The sequence below is a fragment of the Telmatherina bonti genome, assembly GCF_933228915.1.
Source record: "Telmatherina bonti genome assembly, chromosome: 24".
In the NCBI taxonomy this organism is placed as follows: Eukaryota; Metazoa; Chordata; class Actinopteri; order Atheriniformes; family Telmatherinidae; genus Telmatherina; species Telmatherina bonti.
Window position 1 is genome coordinate 20,012,584 of NC_136633.1, and position 18,633 is coordinate 20,031,216.

The following is an 18,633-nucleotide window of genomic DNA, read 5'->3' on the forward strand; positions in this document are numbered from 1 at the left end:
ATTCTGTTAACTTGTGTTGATGAAAACTAAATGCCCCATCCTATTGTGTTGTTTTGCATCAGTCCTTAAGCAGGCGAACCCAGAGGTCCAGAGCCATCAGTCCTGAGGTTCAGGTCTTGGCTGCATTGGGCTTCTATACATCTGGTTCATTCCAGACCTCGATGGGGGATACGATAGGGATCAGCCAGGCATCAATGTCGAGATGTGTGTCCAATGTGACCAAAGCTTTGGTGGAAAAAGCTCCTCAGTTCATCACCTTCAATAGGTATGATGCCATGAGATTTATCAGGATTAAATGTAAAACTTTTGTTTTAGACCATGATGGTGAGAATTTAGCAGTGACAAACAATACTTTCTAAATAGAGATCCTTCTAGTAGAGAGCAGTCCTTCCAGGAGTTTCAGAGGGTGGCAGGATTTCCAGGTGTTTTCGGAGTGCTGGACTGTGTTCAGGTCATTTTATCCCACATTTAACATTCGTGATTATAATGCATGCGATTATGACAAAATATGAGAAATAAATAATCTATTTTCATTTTTTTCATCTTCAGGTTGCCATCAAAGCTCCAAACAGTGAAGACACATCATATGTAAATAAGAAGGGCTTTCATTCTGTAGCCTGTCAGCTCGTTTGTGATGCCCGAGGGTTGTTACTCAGTGCAGAGACTCAGTGGCCAGGTGGACTGCAAGATATGGTGGTTCTTGAAAGATCGCTTCTCAGCAAACAGCTGCAGGACACGGAGGAAGGCTGGCTGCTCGGTGAGATGCAGTATCATTTCTGGTTGTTTGTGGCGTCGATGTGAGAGGCTAATTTTTGTTTGTTTGTTTGTTTCCAAGGGGATGGACGTTATCCTCTAAGAAAGTGGTTGATGACCCCGGTGGAATGCCCCGAATCCCCTGCAGAGTTTCGCTACAATCTGGCTCATATTGCTACGCATGAGATCGTGGACAGAACATTCAGAGCCATCCAGACCAGATTTAGATGTTTAGATGGCAGCAAAGGATACCTGCAGGTACATTTTTAAACAAATAGTTGCACATATCATCTTTAAACCAGCCTGTTTTCTCTATATAATCAGTGAAAGTACAAAAATGTCACTGTCAGGACATGAACAGCACACTTGTCGAGCATCCTTTTTCTCATGCTAAGGCCTTTGTTGTCGTTTCTTTTCCCTCTCGGAGCAGTATTCTCCAGAGAGGAGTTCGTCTATCCTACTCGCCTGCTGTGTTCTTCACAACGCCTCCCTGCAGTCTGGATTAGACGCCTGGACTCTGGAGAGGACGGAGCCTCTCGAGCAGCCCAAGAGCCTCAAACAGAAACCTGAGGACCGTGACAGCCAGGCAGAAGAGCTCAGAAAACAACTAATACTGAAACATTTCAGCTAAAAGGGACAGAAACCAAGTGAAGACTGGGACAAGCGCAAATCTCTTTTTTCTTTCTTGAAATAGTGAAGAAGCACAAAGTAGGAAAATCCACAGACACCATGTTGCTGATGCAGTTTTTTAATATTTTGCTTGTTTCTACTCTACTGACTATACTACGATAACAGTTATATATATGGAGGAACATGCAGGATGCTATACAACAAACCAAGACAACAACATATCTGGACACATTTCAAACAAGCTCTCTCCCGGGGAAGCGCTTGAATATTCTCTTGAGACATTCAACAAATTCATAAAGAGAGTTTCAAATAATCAAACGCCTCAAGGAGTTTTTTGACCATTCAAACTGTGTGCAGCTGCTGCGTCATCTGGGTTTCTTTACAAGTGGACCCACCTCAGCCACCCCTTTTTATTTCCCACGCAACCCTAACCCCCCCCCCCCCCCCCCCATTAAAAAGAAAACAAAAACACAGTGTTTTTTCCCCCTCCCTTCCTATTCCACAGGTTAAACTCTTTGATTCAGCCACAATACTAAATCAAGACCCTTATTTACAACATCTGCACATGTCATGGTCAGTATTTATGTACATTGGTGCGTTAGGACTTGTGGGACAGATTGGCACGGTGTTTGTGATGTGAGCTGCAGTCACATGATGGTTTTTGTGCACATTTTTCACAACAAAATAGCATTAAAATCAACTGAATGCAGACATGAGTGAGGAAAACTTATGTTTTTGGGTTTTCTGGATGTAATTTTTTTAAAGGAAAATGATGACATTTATGAGCGTTTTGTTTGCTTGTTTATTTTTTTCTTCTAGATTGGGACATTGTTGTTTTTCTTGTGCCATAATAGTGGTGTTGATACGTTTAAATGTCGTAGTGTTCAATCAAACTAGAATAAACAGAGATAGTGGTGTTCCTTTGTGGAAAGTCTCAGTCCCCTGATTGGCTTCAACAATATATACACACTTTCTACAAACAAGGAATAAATACAACACACACTGCTGTTGCGTGAACATATTTAGTATCAATGCTGACTTTGTTTGTCACAGGTTACTTTCTGAATGAATTACAGAATTTTTTCATTTGATTTTTTAAATTATTTTTTTTGTTAAAGTTTGAAAGTGTGTGTTCAGATTTTTTAATGATTGTTCAAATTGCAGATTTTTTATGCAACAGCAGTGAAACATCAACACTATTACAGTTAAGACACACATCATATTAAAGTTTTACTTTGATGAATCACCAACATGTAAAACTTCACATCAACATAAATGGCAGAACAAGACTTTTTTTTTTTTTTGCATAAAATAAATATGCTCTTTTTTGGATGCTCAGAATATATTAAACATTGTATTTTTTGTTTGTTTTTTTTAAACATTATTTTAAAAAAGTGGAACAATAAGATAAACTAACTTTAAAAACAAGATTTTTTTTGTTGCATAAATTAAATATGCTCTTTTTTTGATGCTGCAAATATATTACATATACAATTTATATTTCCATAAAAATATTTAGTCATGTTTCTCAACCTCCAAATGGTTCATGTCTTATGAAAATATGGCACCTAAAAATAAAACAAATGCTGAACTTTGGCAGGATTGGAAGTGAAATACTATTTTAAGCTTGAATGATGGAAGCAAAGAAAAAAAAAAAAAAAAAAACGAATTAAAAAAAAAAAAAAAAAAAAAAAAAATATATATATATATATATATATATATATATATATATATATATATATATATATATATTTGATCAGGAATCACAAACTTTGCATTTAAGCTGTGATTTCTTTGCCTGTAATAAAATATTAATCAGCATGTAAAAGTTCGCTTGACTTAAATATTCTGGTCTCATGTCCAGTAATGTTGCACTGGGTGTAAGGCCAAGTTGGTCATACTAGACTGAAGCATGTGGAAGGCACTTTAAAAAAAACTGGCACAGCTACTTTATATAAATGTGAATTTTCAACACATTTGCATGTCAGACGAGTTGCTTCCTGCCATTTTATCAATCGTAATTTAAAATCCTGATCCTTTGTCAGGTCTTAGATATTTGTTAGGTATTAATATTCATGGTTTCTTTATGATGATTGGTATCAACAAATAAGAAATAATTAATAAAAATGATAAAATGATGGCCAATATAAGTTAAAAAGCAGCCCTTTGTTTACACGTGGTATGTTTGGTTGAAAAGTAAAAGCTCTGATCCCATTAAGAGAAATACAAAACCTAGAATAGCACAGTGGAGGTCTGGTAAATTTCCACATATATGCATTCATATTATAAGTTCCTGAAAAAGATGGATGACTTAATGTTGGGAAACACGGAATTGTTTCTCCAAGATTTAGGACATTTTAAGAGATTTTTACCTGACTGGCTCATTTTTACCTGTCGTCTCAGAAAGCATGGCACGTTTTCAGATGGTTTCCAAAGAAAAAAAAAAGCTTCAAATCTGCAAGTTGATCAATTAAGGCTTTCGTCTTTCAAATTTAACCAGCTTGAAGATTTTAATCTATAGTCGTTGTGTGTTTTAAGAAGACATGGGAGGAATCATTTGGACTTTGTTTAATTATATTTTTAGTGCATAAAAATGGAAATTCCAACAGGAATTCCATCAGAAAGCTTTAAAAAAACCAAAAGTTTTCAAGTATAACGGAGTTTTTTAAAGTGGAGAAGTAAAGGATGCCATGAAGGATGAGGAGATTAGGAGCACTGCAGTACCTGGAGCCTCATTCAGAGCTCATTACAGAGGACCATTTAAACTGGTTTTGCTCCAGATGGATGTGGACATGAAACCAGCTGATCGCGGCGATCTGGAGCATTCGGGGCTTCTTTGTGGGTTGGAGGTGAGAAGTTATGCGAGTCAGAAAATCTCTGAGACTCCGTCTGGTTTGGTTTCTCTGAGGAGAGGCGAAAGCAGCGGGTTAATGTCTGACTTCCGACGTGTCGAGATCAGAGCATCAGCTGGATGTTTTCTGTACCTTTGGTCTAACTTGGAGCCAGCTGTATGGTTGCTGTGGCTTTCAGCTGTGTGGTGGCGCGTCTGGATGTGGGAGTGGCCTTCTGACGGCACCAATCTCTCCTCCAATGGAGCCTGTTCATCGTAGAAGAGCAGGCTGCGGGAACGGACTACAAGACAGACACCGCTTTTTATTCTTGTGTAATTTGAGCAAAATTGTACGTCAAACACAAATTTTGCCAAATATTTGTCATTTCAAGGCTTTAATCATAAACATTTTCCCTTTTGTTGTATTTTTCTGAAGGTTTTCATGACTATTTAGCAGCCAAAATGCATTTGAACTATAAATAACTAGCAGTCTTCCCTCCCCAGACAGTTGAAAGGCAGCATGTAGTCGTCTAAAATTGACCAGTCCATCAGAGGACGGAAGAAGGGAGTGGTACTCAGCATGATGGCAACTTAAACATCTGGTTTAAGAAGGGGTTTCCCAGGGGCGAGTAGTTAAAGAAAGAGAATTTATAGGAAAGTGGAATGCAGCAAGGAATTAAACTCGAAACTTGTGTCCACTTCTAAGGCTTCCTTTAAGAGAAGGGACTTTAAGATGAGCCTTTAATTGGAAGACAGATGTCTTTCCTGTCTCTTTTCTCAACGAAGCATCCATTTGCTCCGGTTATAAATACTGTTCACGTCTCCTTTTCAGCCTCTAAAACATGAGAAACTAGTCACATTCAACTGGACAGGATATCTATACCTACCCTGACTGGTTGTGTAGAGGTCCGCCGACAGAGGAGGATGAGAGGGAGGGGAGGACTGGGAGGAAGAGGAGGAGGACAAAGACGAGGTGTGAGACAGCAAGGAGAGGGAAGAGAAGCAGGGAGAGAAGGAGCCCAACACCAGAACAAAACACAGGGCCATCATCTGTAAGGAGAGGGGAGCAAAACACCCTCATTAGCAACGGTATGAACAAAGGTGATCAGCTTGAAATCTACTGAATCTGGTGCTGAAACTGGTGCTGAATCTGGTGCTGAAACTGGTGCTGAATCTGGTGCTGAAACTGGTGCTGAAACTGGTGCTGAATCTGGTGCTGAAACTGGTGCTGAATCTGGTGCTGAAACTGGTGCTGAAACTGGTGCTGAATCTGGTGCTGAAACTGGTGCTGAATCTGGTGCTGAAACTGGTGCTGAATCTGGTGCTGAAACTGGTGCTGAATCTGGTGCTGAATCTGGTGCTGAAACTGGTGCTGAATCTGGTGCTGAAACTGGTGCTGAATCTGGTGCTGAAACTGGTGCTGAAACTGGTGCTGAATCTGGTGCTGAAACTGGTGCTGAAACTGGTGCTGAAACTGGTGCTGAATCTGGTGCTGAAACTGGTGCTGAAACTGGTGCTGAATCTGGTGCTGAAACTGGTGCTGAAACTGGTGCTGAATCTGGTGCTGAAACTGGTGCTGAAACTGGTGCTGAATCTGGTGCTGAAACTGGTGCTGAATCTGGTGCTGAATCTGGTGCTGAATCTGGTGCTGAAACCACGTTTTGACCACAGTAGCATATAAGGATTTGGACAGGACGTGTCTTTTACAATGTTTTTTGTGTTTGCCTTCAAAATGTCAAAAGTAGGACTGAAAGCATGGATGATGTGCTACTTTCACATCCACTTCCAGTTCAAAATAATGTGTTTAATCTAGTTTTTCCATCAATGATGAACCAAAATGAGTCAATTATTTCAGAAAAAAAACCTTCCAAATAAACCAAAGAGAGCCCTGTGATGGACTGGCGAGCTGTCCAGGGTGTACCCTGCCTTTCGCCCAGAGACTGCTGGGATAGGCTCCAGCTTCCCTGCCACCCTGAATTGAATTAAGCGGTTAGGATAATGAATGAATGAATGAACTAAAGAGATCTAAGATACTTTTCACACTTAACCTCCCAGTACACTTGGCTGGCAAACAGGTTATCTCTCCCTCCTGGTGTTTTCAGGTAGGAGTGTATTAAACAGCACTCAGGACTTTGGGAGTATATGACTGAACATAATGGCCACAGGAATACAGATTAGGAATTTTTATTATGGATCAAACTTATATCAAACAGCTGGCAAACCAGTGGGACGTACTGAGCAATAGCTGAGGCAAAGTCTCTTCATTGTATGTCTGGGCAACTAAGAGAAAACTAAGACAAAATGAAAACAACAGAGTCATATTTTACCATGAGGCACGTTCCGGTTTGAGTTGAAGCCATTTTACAGGAACGAGGGATGACTTTCCCTGAAATCAGTGACTGAAGCTTCTGTAGCTGCTGTAGGAGAGACCTAAAGAGATAAATGGCAGAAATGAAAGAGGAAGAGGAGTCTAACCTGACAATACAAATCACACTCATTCACTATTTCACCTAAATGTCTCCTCAGAACTTACTGGGTTTACTACATTTCAAAGTAAACTTTAAACATCTGATTTACTCTTGTGTCAAGTGGCAAAAGCAGAGAAAGAAGACAGCAGAGCTGCAGTGAGTTTATCGGTAAATACCACAAGAAAAGAGTAGATCAGTGGGATCTGGAGAGCAGGGCTCTGATGGTATGAGCCGTCGGTGGCTGTGAGGACACAATCTAACCACTAAGTGGAGACAGAGAACCCGATTCTGCCAAACAAATGCCACAAACCGGTCCTCTGAAAGTCGGCAGAGCATTTAAAAAGAAACTAAAGCAGACTTTAAAGTAGTGTAGCGCTCGGTCAGGTGGAAAACTAAAACAATAATCCGTGCGATGCTACCGCTAATATTTCAAATTTCCACAGCGAAGCCAGAGACATGCTCCAGAATGCAGAGGAGATGCCAGCGGAAATCAACTCACATGGGATAAAACTGAGCAGGACAAACCAACCGAGTCTTTGAAGTCTGACCACAATGATTTACAGCTGAAGCAATAACTCCTTAATATATACTATAATAAAAAAAAACAAACATACAGGTTGCCTGATAATAAGTAAATATTCAGCAAAAAGGATTTTAAATTCTAATTACTGACTCCAGTTATTGTGTTGCTTGTGTTACCTGGAGTTATAGCAGCTATAGCTTAACTTATCCAAAATATTTGCTTTCCTGCTATGAATACACAAAGATATCTTAAAAACAATCCGATATGCAAGGTCATATGATTCTAGATGATTCTTGTGTGACTAATAAAGTAGTAGAGTTAACCTAGACTTGACATGCAGCTCAGAAAACCCTGCATGGAGAACAAAATGACCACTAATAGCTGCATTTGGGACATTTTTAGGAACTCTAAGCTTAAATTTAGGTTGCCCGTTTAAACCGTTTTTAGACCTTCACACACTTTTTGACTTTAATGTCGTGTGCTGACTCACGTTTCCCCACTTAGTGCCGACTCATTGTTTCTCTGCGTGGTGGTTTAACATATTCACCAGTGTGTTAGTGGGAAGGGAGGGGGCTGTCTTCCATGATGAAAGCTACTGTTAACTTGCCAATTTAATGACAGGCTGAGGCTGCCACAGTCAGACGGAGACAGACCCTCAACCACTCCACACCCACCCACCCACCCATCCAACCACCCACCTCAGGATAATAGCAGATTGGTTTCATATTGTTATAATGACAGAGGAGACACCAGCAGCAGCCTCGTGAGTCTATACTTTGCTTAGGGACTCGATCAATTTCAGTTTATACTCTTATAAATCTCAGTGACACAGGCGGCATAAAGACCACTGTGCTCTGCAGTGGTTTACATACACATAAAAACTAGTAGCACGGTTCATTTCTCAAGGAGAGAAGCAGAAACACACATTCACCTGTTCTCATTTAAGTAGTGTGTATTCTTTGCTAATGTGTTGCAGCTTTCAGGGCTGCTCAGACAGAAAGCTGGAGGACAAAGCTCACCTGTTGGCCGTCTCCAGGTTTTCTACTTTTCTCCACAGGTCGCTGTTTTCTGATGTGTAATTCTCCACCCTGATGGACACACACACAAACAGATTCTTTCATTATTTCTGCACATCTATAAATCACAATGATGTTAAAGCACAATGAGAAGAGGCAACGGCTTGTAGCAGAGGACACGACTGGCCTCAGAAAGCCAGCAGAGTTTTGCTTGTTTTCTGTGCTGTTAAAAGGAAACTAAATGAAATCTGATCCAGGAAGCAGGTTGGTTTCTGGGTCACTTGGCGTGTGATGAGGCCATGTGTACGCCACAAGGCCGTAAATATCATCCTTTCCAAACTATCATGAATAACTTCCATACTTGTGTTAAATAACTTAAACTTAAACCTTATAACCGTAAGGGTGGTTGTGTGTAAGCATGAACAGATTTAAACATTTTAATGTTATTTTGATTATTTTCATGCCATTACTTAGAACGGAGTGGAGTACAATGGAGCATATTAGTTTATTACTGGAGCATATGAGCTGACCACATCTGCTGAGCTCCAGATGCTCCAGATTGATCACTGATTATTTCAAGAAAAGGAGATTAAAGTGGTTCTTGGAACAAAATACACCAATATCCAACATTTGAGGCATGTTTAACAATCGGACAACACCCTGTTTGTCATTTTTACACAGTAATCTGTGATGATCAGAAAGCATTCTGGCTGTATTTCATTTATTTTACTTTTAATCACTTCCTTTCTGCTTTATTTGGTTCTTGCTTTTGTCTGACTTGCAGCCTTTTGATCAGTGTTTTTCATGTTTAAATGACCTGACTCCATAAACTTTGCGTGCTAAATGTTTGGATCTGTTTACAAACTACTCGAACTGAGTCAGACATATTCCGATTCAGAGCTTGTAAAAATATTTATCCGCTGATCTTTTATCAAGGCAAGCCTCACCTGTTGTGAAACTATAAAAACAAAGCTGCTCCAATGCTGAAATAAAGTATAATAACAAAATATTTTATGTTCTTCCAATATGAAATATACATAATATACAATATATATACAAATATATCATAATATATAATATAATAATAATATACTAATATAATACATATACAAATATATCAAATAAAATAAAGATAACACATGTAAATGAATAATGTGACTTTTTTTGTATATCTGTGTATGTGTATATATGTCAGTGTGTGTAGTAAATTAAATAAGTATGTTGTGACGTGCATCGACACAGAATATAAAACTAGATGAGTAGAAAGGGGTGGGAATACCACATAAGTGTTCACTTCTTCCCACTATTTATTTCCAAACTCCTTTTCTTTCTTGAATTTATTTAATTATTGAATGGATGAGGAATTAATATTATTGTTATTATTAATAATATTAATAGTATGAATATTATTATTTTCTTCCTTAGTATGTATATGTATGTATAAGTGTGTGTATGTACATATGTATGTGTAGGTATGTACATATATTTGTTTTTTTTTCTTTTCTTATCTAAACTATATGCAACAAAATATTTTTAAATCTAATTATTATTCCTCAATAAATCTTAGATTGCTCCAATTGTTTCCTGATGGGAGAGTTTATTCAATTGAAACATCTTTATACTGAAACAAAAGTAGAAATTAGGACTTTTTATTTCTCATTATACTGTTATTTTACTGGTCTGTACTGGAGCGTGGCCAGTGAATTAAAATGTAAATCGACACCCCTGGAATGAAGGGTAATAAACTGAAAAGTTATTCTGCAGGGCTGACAATGTGAAAAAAAGTTTACATTAGAGGATAGAAGATTTTACTTTTCTTCTTATCAACCTACAGTTTTTCAGTTCTCTTTTGCTATAATCCTCCTCGTCTCTTAATCCGTTCGGTTTGAATGCGACTCATTCGTTCATTCACTGATTTCTGTAAGTTATCCTGCTGGTTTCCTTCTTGGGAATCACAAAAAAAATCCTTTATTTTCATCCAATAAAGAGGAAAAATTACTATAAAGAGGATCATAAGTGGACAAATCAGTTTTTTAACACCTTCTCGTATCTTTTTAGTGAAGCAGATTGAACTAAGAGAAGCTACTTTGACAAGCCTCATGACGGCATTACCATCTGTAGGAATCTGTCTCGATTATGTTTTTGTTACTTATGATGAACTTCATGTGAAAAGCCACATTTCCATCTCTGTGTGACAGGAGAGTCAGTGAATCTGCACCATGTGTTCAGCAGGTTGCTGGAGTTCTGCCATTACAAGGAATGTCCACAACAAGAGGGAAGAGCTTTCTGTCTTCCGTTGCTTCTTTGTAATGAATAACAACAAGACAGAGGAGACGACGGCTGATGAAATCAGCATTTGTGACCCCAAGAGGACCCGAGGTTGCCTCCAGTTTAATCCCCAGTAGAGCTCTTCTGTCTCACTCAGCTCCACAGCAGTAGGGAAAACCTCTAAATACAAAAACTGGCTCCCAACCGAACAACTACTGCCAAGCTCACTTCAGCATTACACAACCATATCCCTCTTCTGCCAGCTGAAATTTCTCTGTTTTCTGGTCATAAGCAAGCATGGGGTTGTGTAAAGAAAAAAAAAACTATGGTTAGAGTCAACTGAGGGAAAACCTCAGTATCTAAAAAGGCTTCCTTCTGGCTTAAAGTCAACACTTTAAAATACAGTTCAGCGACATGCAGGCAGGAGTTATGTATTCATTTCATTGATGTGTTGCTGTGATACGGGCTGGAACAGCAGCTGGACTCAAAGGAAACAGCTTTTGACACATTTAGGTGTTAATACACACGAGTTTTGATTTTACAGCTCCATATGGACGCTTCGAAGGAATAAAAAGCTGCTGATTTACAAGAAGCATAATTTGGGGGAACTATGAGAGCAAAAGAGCGACACGCTGATCCAGTTGCAAAGCAAAAATGAACAAAAAAGAAATGGAAAACTTGCTTTTTCTCCAGACATTCCACATATTCTTTCTTCTTCCTGCGGCTCTCCTGAGCTGAGATCTGGACAGAAGACAAAAATCATTGCTTTGTTTTCATTCAATCCTTGTGCATCACTGCGAGCACACAAAGTTTACCTTGTTTTTAATCTTTCTTCGGACTCTCTTCAGTGCTTTCTCTTCACTCTTTGTGAGGGGAAGTTTGTTTGGTACTAGGTAACCCTCGGCAACCAGGGTTCTTTTCTCTTCCTCTGTCAGCATCAGGGGTCCTGAACCCTGCAGTTTCTGCCCAATGAAAAGGACAATGTCATCACTGAGGAATAATTCTCCCTTTTGCACAATATTATGTTTACGTTTTTCTCATTCAAGAAAAAAAAAAACCATCCATTTTAAATAAAATTATGGAAGCAACAATTTTCCCCGCAACCCTGAATTGGATTAAGCGGTTAGGAAAATGAATGAATGAATGAAGGACGCAACAACTTTGCATCCTTTCAGAACTTCTTGCTTTCTTGATCCCTAGTAGAGAAAAAAAAAAACTTTGGTGGGAAACTGGAGCACGAAAAGAAGAGACGATGACATGAGCATGAACTCACATGTGGCGCAGTGAGGAGAGGTGAGGAGGAAATAGCTGAAGAGGAGGAGGACGAAGAGGCACGACCTCCTGGCCTCTGCTGTGGTTGTGGGGAAGACGGTGGCAAGGGGAGGTGGGGCGAGGAGGGTGGGAGCGAGCCATCACTGTCGCTGTGGTTACTGCTGGGAGGGGTGGGCGGAAGCTGGAGAGCATCGTCTGGAAGTGAGGAGAGAGCGCTTCAGTGTGAAGGCAGGTAGAGGAAATGCTAGAAGTAAGACACACCAATATGCTGCCAGGAGGTTGGCTGTTTATTGAGGCATGTCTTTGGGATTTTTGATGAGCCACCGTGTTAGAATTCCTCCCAAAAACTGAGATTTAGTGTCAGAAAACTCTTGAAGGCTTCACTCTCCTTCGTTTTTCACACTTATTTAGCTTTAACGTGACCAGAAAGCTCACTTATTCATTAGATTTTTATAAATATTTTATATTCGAATGATGAAGCCAATTTAGAGATTAAACAAAAAAAAAGCACTCTTCAGTGACTACACTGCTGATTTGAGCGATGTGATGAATGCAAATGTATTGTTTATCTGTCTGTGTTGTGGTGCGTACCACTAGGCAGGCTCAGGTACTGTCCCATCTCTCTGGGTTCATCCTTTATAGCGACCGGCTTCACGTCATCATGACTGTGCTCCTACAGGCACAAGAAACACACAGCAACATCAACAGTGAACATCAACAACATACTTAAACTCCACTTCTTCAATGGATGCTTACTGTGCGTTTCCATGGTGATCCTCTGTGTGGAGGAGCAGGGCTTAATATAAGAGGTGGAGCTTCCAGAAGCTGGCGATCTAACCTTTGACTCACTTCAGGCTCCTCCTGTTTCACCAAGATGCCCGACAGGTCCTGACTGAAGTTCCATTCGAACTCTGAAGAAACACCAGAACACAACAAACCTCTCATCAACATCCATTTCCTGAGAGGGAAACTATTAACCCCTCGTCGCCTGTTGTTTCAAACAACTATTAACTATTAACTTAACTATTATTTACATATTTATTTAAAAATATTATTCAGTTGATTTATTTATTGTTATAAATGTATTTATCTAATTGTAGTTCATGTTATTCCATTTTTTAGTTATTTTTTCCTATTTGTGTTTGTATATGTATTTCCTATTTATAACTATTTGCTTTTAATATAACTGTAAGAAAGTTCAAGTGTTAAAGTTGTTGCTGCTAATTTAGTCCAATTTTATTTTAGCAACGTATATTTTTAAGAGAAGAAGGATCGCTACCTGTTGTACACAATTAGACAAAAAAAGTTCCAAATTGTGGGCATTAGGAGAGGGAAACTGAATCGAAAAAAATCGAAAATCTAGATTTTTTTGCTTCACAATTTTAAAATCGATTTTCATTTGTTAAAAAATCTCTTTTTTTTTTCAAATAATTACAAATAATAATTCAATATTAAAATTTCTGTCATTTTTGTTTTTAATTGATCTTTTTACTTTTCTTCTTGGGCATTATAGCAGCAGAATGATGGTCTGGCTCCTGTGTTGTTGAAATTAAGAAAAATGATTTGCAAAAACAAAAAGTTTTGTACATTTTTTTGTTTTTAATCTACAAAAAAAATCAGCAACATCGAAGAATCATAAAAATCGCAATTTAAATCAAATCGGCACCCAAAATAATGGTAACTGAACTTAATCGGGACAAAAGCATATCGTCACAGCCCTAGTGGGCATACCTGTCAAGTTCTGGGTTTGGAAAGAAGACAAATCGTCCTGCCGTGGGCTGAGAGGGGAGGTGTCAGAAAAGTTTATTTCCTCCCCGTATTATACGTAGTATGGGAAATTTGTGGGAAAACACTTGCACCAGAAAGATGGGTAAAAAAAACTTGAGTTTTCTGGTCAAACAGGACTACTTGATACGTATGCTCGAGAGCCACACACACATTTTCTGATTTGCAAATGTGCTGCAATTCTTCCAAAGATAAGTTGAAGTTTTGAAGCATTATGTCCATTTTAACCAAGAAAAGCTTCCTCGTATCTTCTCTCCAAAACTTAAATTGATCTCCCAAGACTCTAAGAGGCTTCAATAAAGTTCAGCTCATCTCTCTTCGGGGAGGCTTCACTGTAGGTCTGCCAATAAGAAATAACCAGTAGCTTATAAATCAGACTTTAAAGGAGCTTCTCCAAAATATTTTAGCACTTCCTGAGCAGACTGGCTATTACTGACTGCTGGATAACGTCTCTCTGGCAACTGAGCTGCATAATTTGTCTCCAGTGAGTGTGTGTACCCTGAAATAAAAGACAGGTAAAGAGGCAAACAAAGAAACAGTTGCAGTCTCTAAACATTAAAATATGCATAATCAAGTGGCCCAGCAGTTGAAAAGAAGGCATTTCGCTATGAGCATCCCAAAGATGCTTTATTGTTTAGTCTACTGAGAACTTTGGGAGGTATTTTTAGGGATCTAAGTGTCACTGTAGGGCTACAAAAAAAGCTAGCTGTCACTCTAAAGACATCAGAGAAGCCAAACGTTACGAGCAAAGATGCTAATTGTGGCTAACTCCCACACACTGCACAGTAATGCACGTAAAAGCATCTTACAAACATGCTTCTAACTCTAAAGGACATCATTCTGCTTCTGCACAAGCACAGAAGAAAATCCATTTGGTTAGAGGGAGCGTTGTGTCTTTTTATTTTGAGGAAAAACACAAACACAAGAAAGATAACCAGGTTAGCTTTGGAAGAGCACAGAATAATACCTAGGACAGTCGTATTTCTGTCCACGCTCCAGATTTGGTGGTGTCTGGAGTTTCCAGGGCACAGTATACCCTAACTCAATTCCTCTTTGAGAATCCGGATACTACAATCAAGAACCATTAATATAATCTACATTGAGAAGACGAGGAAGGCCCTTCTCTCACAGCTCAGCTCTGATCTTTCCATTAGCTTCTCATTAGGAAGCTTTAAAAAAAAAAAACCCTGCCATCAATTTTAGTTACTAAAAAGCCTTTGAGGAAGGATGTGTTGAGGTGACCCTTCAGCTTAGATCAGAGGTTTTTTAATGATTAAACTGCATTATGAAGATTGTATTATACTCGTAGGAATGGACGAACCAATGGCTTTACCAGAGTAGGTGGTTAACTGCATCTGCTTTGAGTTAAAGCCTTTTTTAAAAAAAAAGGTGAGCTGCTCCAAAAGGAACCTCATTAGGAAAAAGTTGGACATAAAAAGTTTTTTAACGTCACCTTTAAAAGTGAAACTGTGGCGTAACTTTTAAAGAGTTAAAAAAGCAAGTAAAAGGTAACTCCAGGTAGAGGACTATGTTTCATCAAGTCAGCGTTTAAAACATGAACACACACTTTGATGTTCACAACGGCACACATACACAACTAAAAAGTGAGATGCACTGAAAGTGAATGTGTGTGTGTGTGTGTGTGTTTGTGTTTGAAGTGAGCGTCACGTTAATCACCTCCTGGTTCCCTAGCAACATTGTGCTGGTAAAACGCTCTCAAGTTTACAAGCTGTGTGTGTGTGTGTGTGTGTGTGTGTGTGTGTGTGTTGGATGAAAACAGAAGGGGGTGGAGGTGTGTGTAGATTGTCTCGTTACTCTGTCCATCACTGCAGCGGGGATTAAGCGCAGCGAGAAGCCATCTTAAAAACAAGTCCCTGCAGTTTCTTTCTGCTGCTTCAGGAAGACCTGATGTGGATGGCAGCAAGCTCCACATGTCAATGTCAGCATCAGAAACCAGAAACCTGCTGAAAATATGGCTTGATTTGCAAGATGAGCAGCGATGCCGACTGAGCGGTTTATTATCATCAGCTGCTAGTTCCACATCTGTTGTGGTTAGTTTTAGTCCAGCAGCTCACCAAGCCTGACGGGGAGACAAATGTGAAAGGTCATGCGTTGTTAAGATCAAAAAAGATTTGGCCTCAAGTGAAATCTCGCTTTGGGATGTGTATTTTAGGTCCAGATCAATAGTTAGTATGCTGCTTCATACCAATCATTATATTGTACAGTTCTTTTTCATGAGGCAAAAACCACTCTGAACCATGACGGTACTGGGTCTGACGATCCACTTCACCATGGCTTTGTGCAACAGTACATCCTTAATGATGTCAGTCTACATGCAGCCTCCATTGGCATGAGCAAACTTAGAGCCATTCAGGAAATTCAACTATCTAGCGATTGCAATTTATCCCTTTAGGTCGCTCCGATCTTTACGTTTGGTACTGCTTCCATTACAAATCACATAATCATTGGGTCTAACTTATGTCTGCTATGGTTACATGATGTTTTTTAATTCGGAATTAATAATTCGAAATTAAATCATTTGGAATTAACGTATTCTCCTACAAGTTTACATGAAAATAATAATTCCGAATTAAGGTTTACATGAAACACGTCGTCACTTAATTCCTCTTTAGAGTAGCGGGTTGGGAAGGGTTCTGATTGGACATGACGTATGATGTATACCAGAAATAAACAAAATCGCTCCCTGCTTCTTGTCTTTTCAGTTGTAACTTGTAAAAACTACATAATAAGTTCCAGTTTCGCCGCTATTTTTACTATAAATGTGAAGTAGCAGCTCAACACGAGCATACTACTTCACTTTTTGTAGCAACTGAGAAGAAGAAAGCCAGACCACTGAACACGGGAGGCAAAACAACGCACGTCATCGGGACAGGACAAGATAACGAGCATGCTCAGAACGACCGGAATAAACTTAGAGCGGAATTAAGGTTTACATGACATAGGAATTAAATAGTTCGGAATTAAAATGTGAATAAACACACATTTATATCGGAATTAGGTTTAGTTCTGAATAAAAATTTCCATTAGGAATGAAGGGTTTACATGGTCGTTTTTCACTCCTATGTAAACGCACGGATAGATAGTAAATATGACTGCTGGAGATGAAACATTTATAATCATTTCCCTGATTTATCAGCAGTATCCTGAATTTATCAGCTGATTTAATCCTTTATAAAATGAGTAATACTTGTCAGAAATTGTCAGACTGAATTTCCCAAAGCACAGGGTGACGACTTCAGAGATCAAACACAAAGCAGAAACTTGTGATGACAAACGTGATGACTAACTTATTCCAAGTTTAGTCATTTTTAAGTCAATTAAAAGATGCAAAAGCACATAAAAATGTTGTTTTGTTGTTCATCAGTAAAAGCAACACAGCTAGACAAACCTTTACAGACACTGGAAAGGCTACTGATGCAGTAACTCCAAGCACCTAATCAGCCGCAGTAATCTCCACAGCCCGAGCCCCAATGACTGCTTGATGCCACATTCATTACAGCGACTTATCTACAAATGTCATTTGTCACCGATGTCAGTGATTAGCATAGCTGGAAATCTTTAGGGAGAATCAATGAGTGCAGAAAAGCTGTTATTAGTAACATAGAAATTCTGTTTTGGCATAAATCCATTATTTACCTTTTTTCCCACAAGCTTTATTCCAGAGAGCGCCTCAGAAGGCTCTCCTAATGAGGCCAGTCCTGCTGCTAGCCTGAGCCTTGTTAAGCCCCCTGCTCTTATTAAGCCATGGCTTGATTGGAGGCCCACTACCAGCATTTTTAATGAATGCCAGAAGCTTTTAGCTGCTAATGCAGAAGAAAATTGTTATTTCTCTAGCATTTAAACAGATTTGAGTCCAGCGTTAAGTCAATGTAGACGATGCTGTGGTAGAAATTGATCAAATTAAAGCCTCACCTTCTATCTCATCTTGCTTTATTTAGATGTTCTTAATAAAAGGGGTCTTTCCTGTTTAGGTAAACTGCTGAAGGCACAAGTAAGAAGATCTATGTTAATGAGCAAAGTTCCAAGCAGTCATCATGGGGGGTTAATGGAGGGGAGGTGGTGGCTGTGTTTGATCTCAGCTGGGCATCAGCAGTATTAAAACATTAGATGGATCTGCACAGGAGGAGCTGCTGTAAAACACAGAGCTTCTCTTTGACAGCAGCAACAGCAACAAAGACCACAGACTGAGAGGGAAGTATCAATAATACAAATGCCACATCATATGTCGAACATCTGAATAAATCAAGCTCTAAAAAACATTTAATGTTGTCCTGTCCTGCTATGAATAAAGATGCTTGCGGCACCATCACAAACTGATAAAATATTAAGTCATCCGAGTCTTTTATATCTTATTGTTGTTAATGTTGTGATGTTACAGCCTTGTATACATCTTTTACCTTTATAATTTCTGCCTTTATTGTGCAAAAGGGGCATTCCACGAAATAAAAGTATGCTAGTACACATTGACATGGTGGGGTACTTTTGATTTACATTTAAAATACACTTAATTCAATCTTGCATGGGTGATTCGATGGAAAATTCTACAAAGACAAATAAATGGCTACCAAAAAAGCAAGTTTATCTGCACTTAACTGGGCACACAGCTAATGTTTCATATTCATGAGTGAGAAGTTTGTTTACACAGTAGGTTAAATGGAAAAGTGTGTCCAATGGGATCCACAAAGCCCTTCACTCAGAGCAGACTGGGCTCTTCAAAGGTCAGGCACTTCTAACATCTGTAGGTGTCTAATTAATCTGATTCATCACAAGTAAGCAGCTGCTCCTCTAGTCAAGCTCTTATTGGATGCTGAGAGTGCATGTGAACAGGCAGCATGCAAAAGAACGCTCCAATCCAGCCGCGTCTGCACTGAGCATCACCGTCTGATTCAGAGTTTAGTATGCAAACACCTGTATGCACATGCTAAAACTTTAAGCTCGTGGTTTTGAGATAATGCGGTGTATATTCTAGACATTTTTAATTCATGCTTTGGAAGCATTCAGAATGAGCGGCTGAAAGTTAAGCAGCATATGGCTTTATCAGACATGCAGCTCTTCCATCTGTAAAAC

General features: G+C 39.1%; 2 protein-coding genes across 4 annotated transcripts in view; one reads left to right on the plus strand and one right to left on the minus strand.

The window, feature by feature from the left end:
- The first annotated feature begins 168 nt into the window (after window positions 1-168).
- Window positions 169-1,796, plus strand: harbi1 (harbinger transposase derived 1). Its single transcript, XM_079263978.1, has 5 exons — window positions 169-265; window positions 364-451; window positions 550-757; window positions 836-1,011; window positions 1,184-1,796. Exons 1-5 carry the CDS (start codon window positions 195-197, stop codon window positions 1,382-1,384), a joined length of 744 nt encoding a protein of 247 aa, XP_079120104.1. The 5' UTR covers window positions 169-194; the 3' UTR covers window positions 1,385-1,796.
- A 1,389-nt stretch (window positions 1,797-3,185) lies between these two features.
- The window catches only part of creb3l1 (cAMP responsive element binding protein 3-like 1), a 31,098-nt gene continuing 15,650 nt past the window's right edge, over window positions 3,186-18,633 (minus strand). For 2 of the 3 annotated variants that reach the window (XM_079263806.1, XM_079263805.1), the window contains 10 exons: window positions 12,517-12,671; window positions 12,352-12,433; window positions 11,762-11,955; window positions 11,304-11,450; window positions 11,171-11,229; window positions 8,224-8,292; window positions 6,541-6,643; window positions 5,101-5,263; window positions 4,368-4,515; window positions 3,186-4,286 (listed from right to left, as the gene is read on the minus strand). In XM_079263806.1, the coding sequence (XP_079119932.1) occupies window positions 4,250-4,286; window positions 4,368-4,515; window positions 5,101-5,263; window positions 6,541-6,643; window positions 8,224-8,292; window positions 11,171-11,229; window positions 11,304-11,450; window positions 11,762-11,955; window positions 12,352-12,433; window positions 12,517-12,671 (1,157 nt within the window). In that variant the 3' untranslated portion in view covers window positions 3,186-4,249. The remainder of the gene's footprint in view (window positions 4,287-4,367; window positions 4,516-5,100; window positions 5,264-6,540; window positions 6,644-8,223; window positions 8,293-11,170; window positions 11,230-11,303; window positions 11,451-11,761; window positions 11,956-12,351; window positions 12,434-12,516; window positions 12,672-18,633) is intronic. The other variant, XM_079263807.1, reaches the window with a different exon arrangement.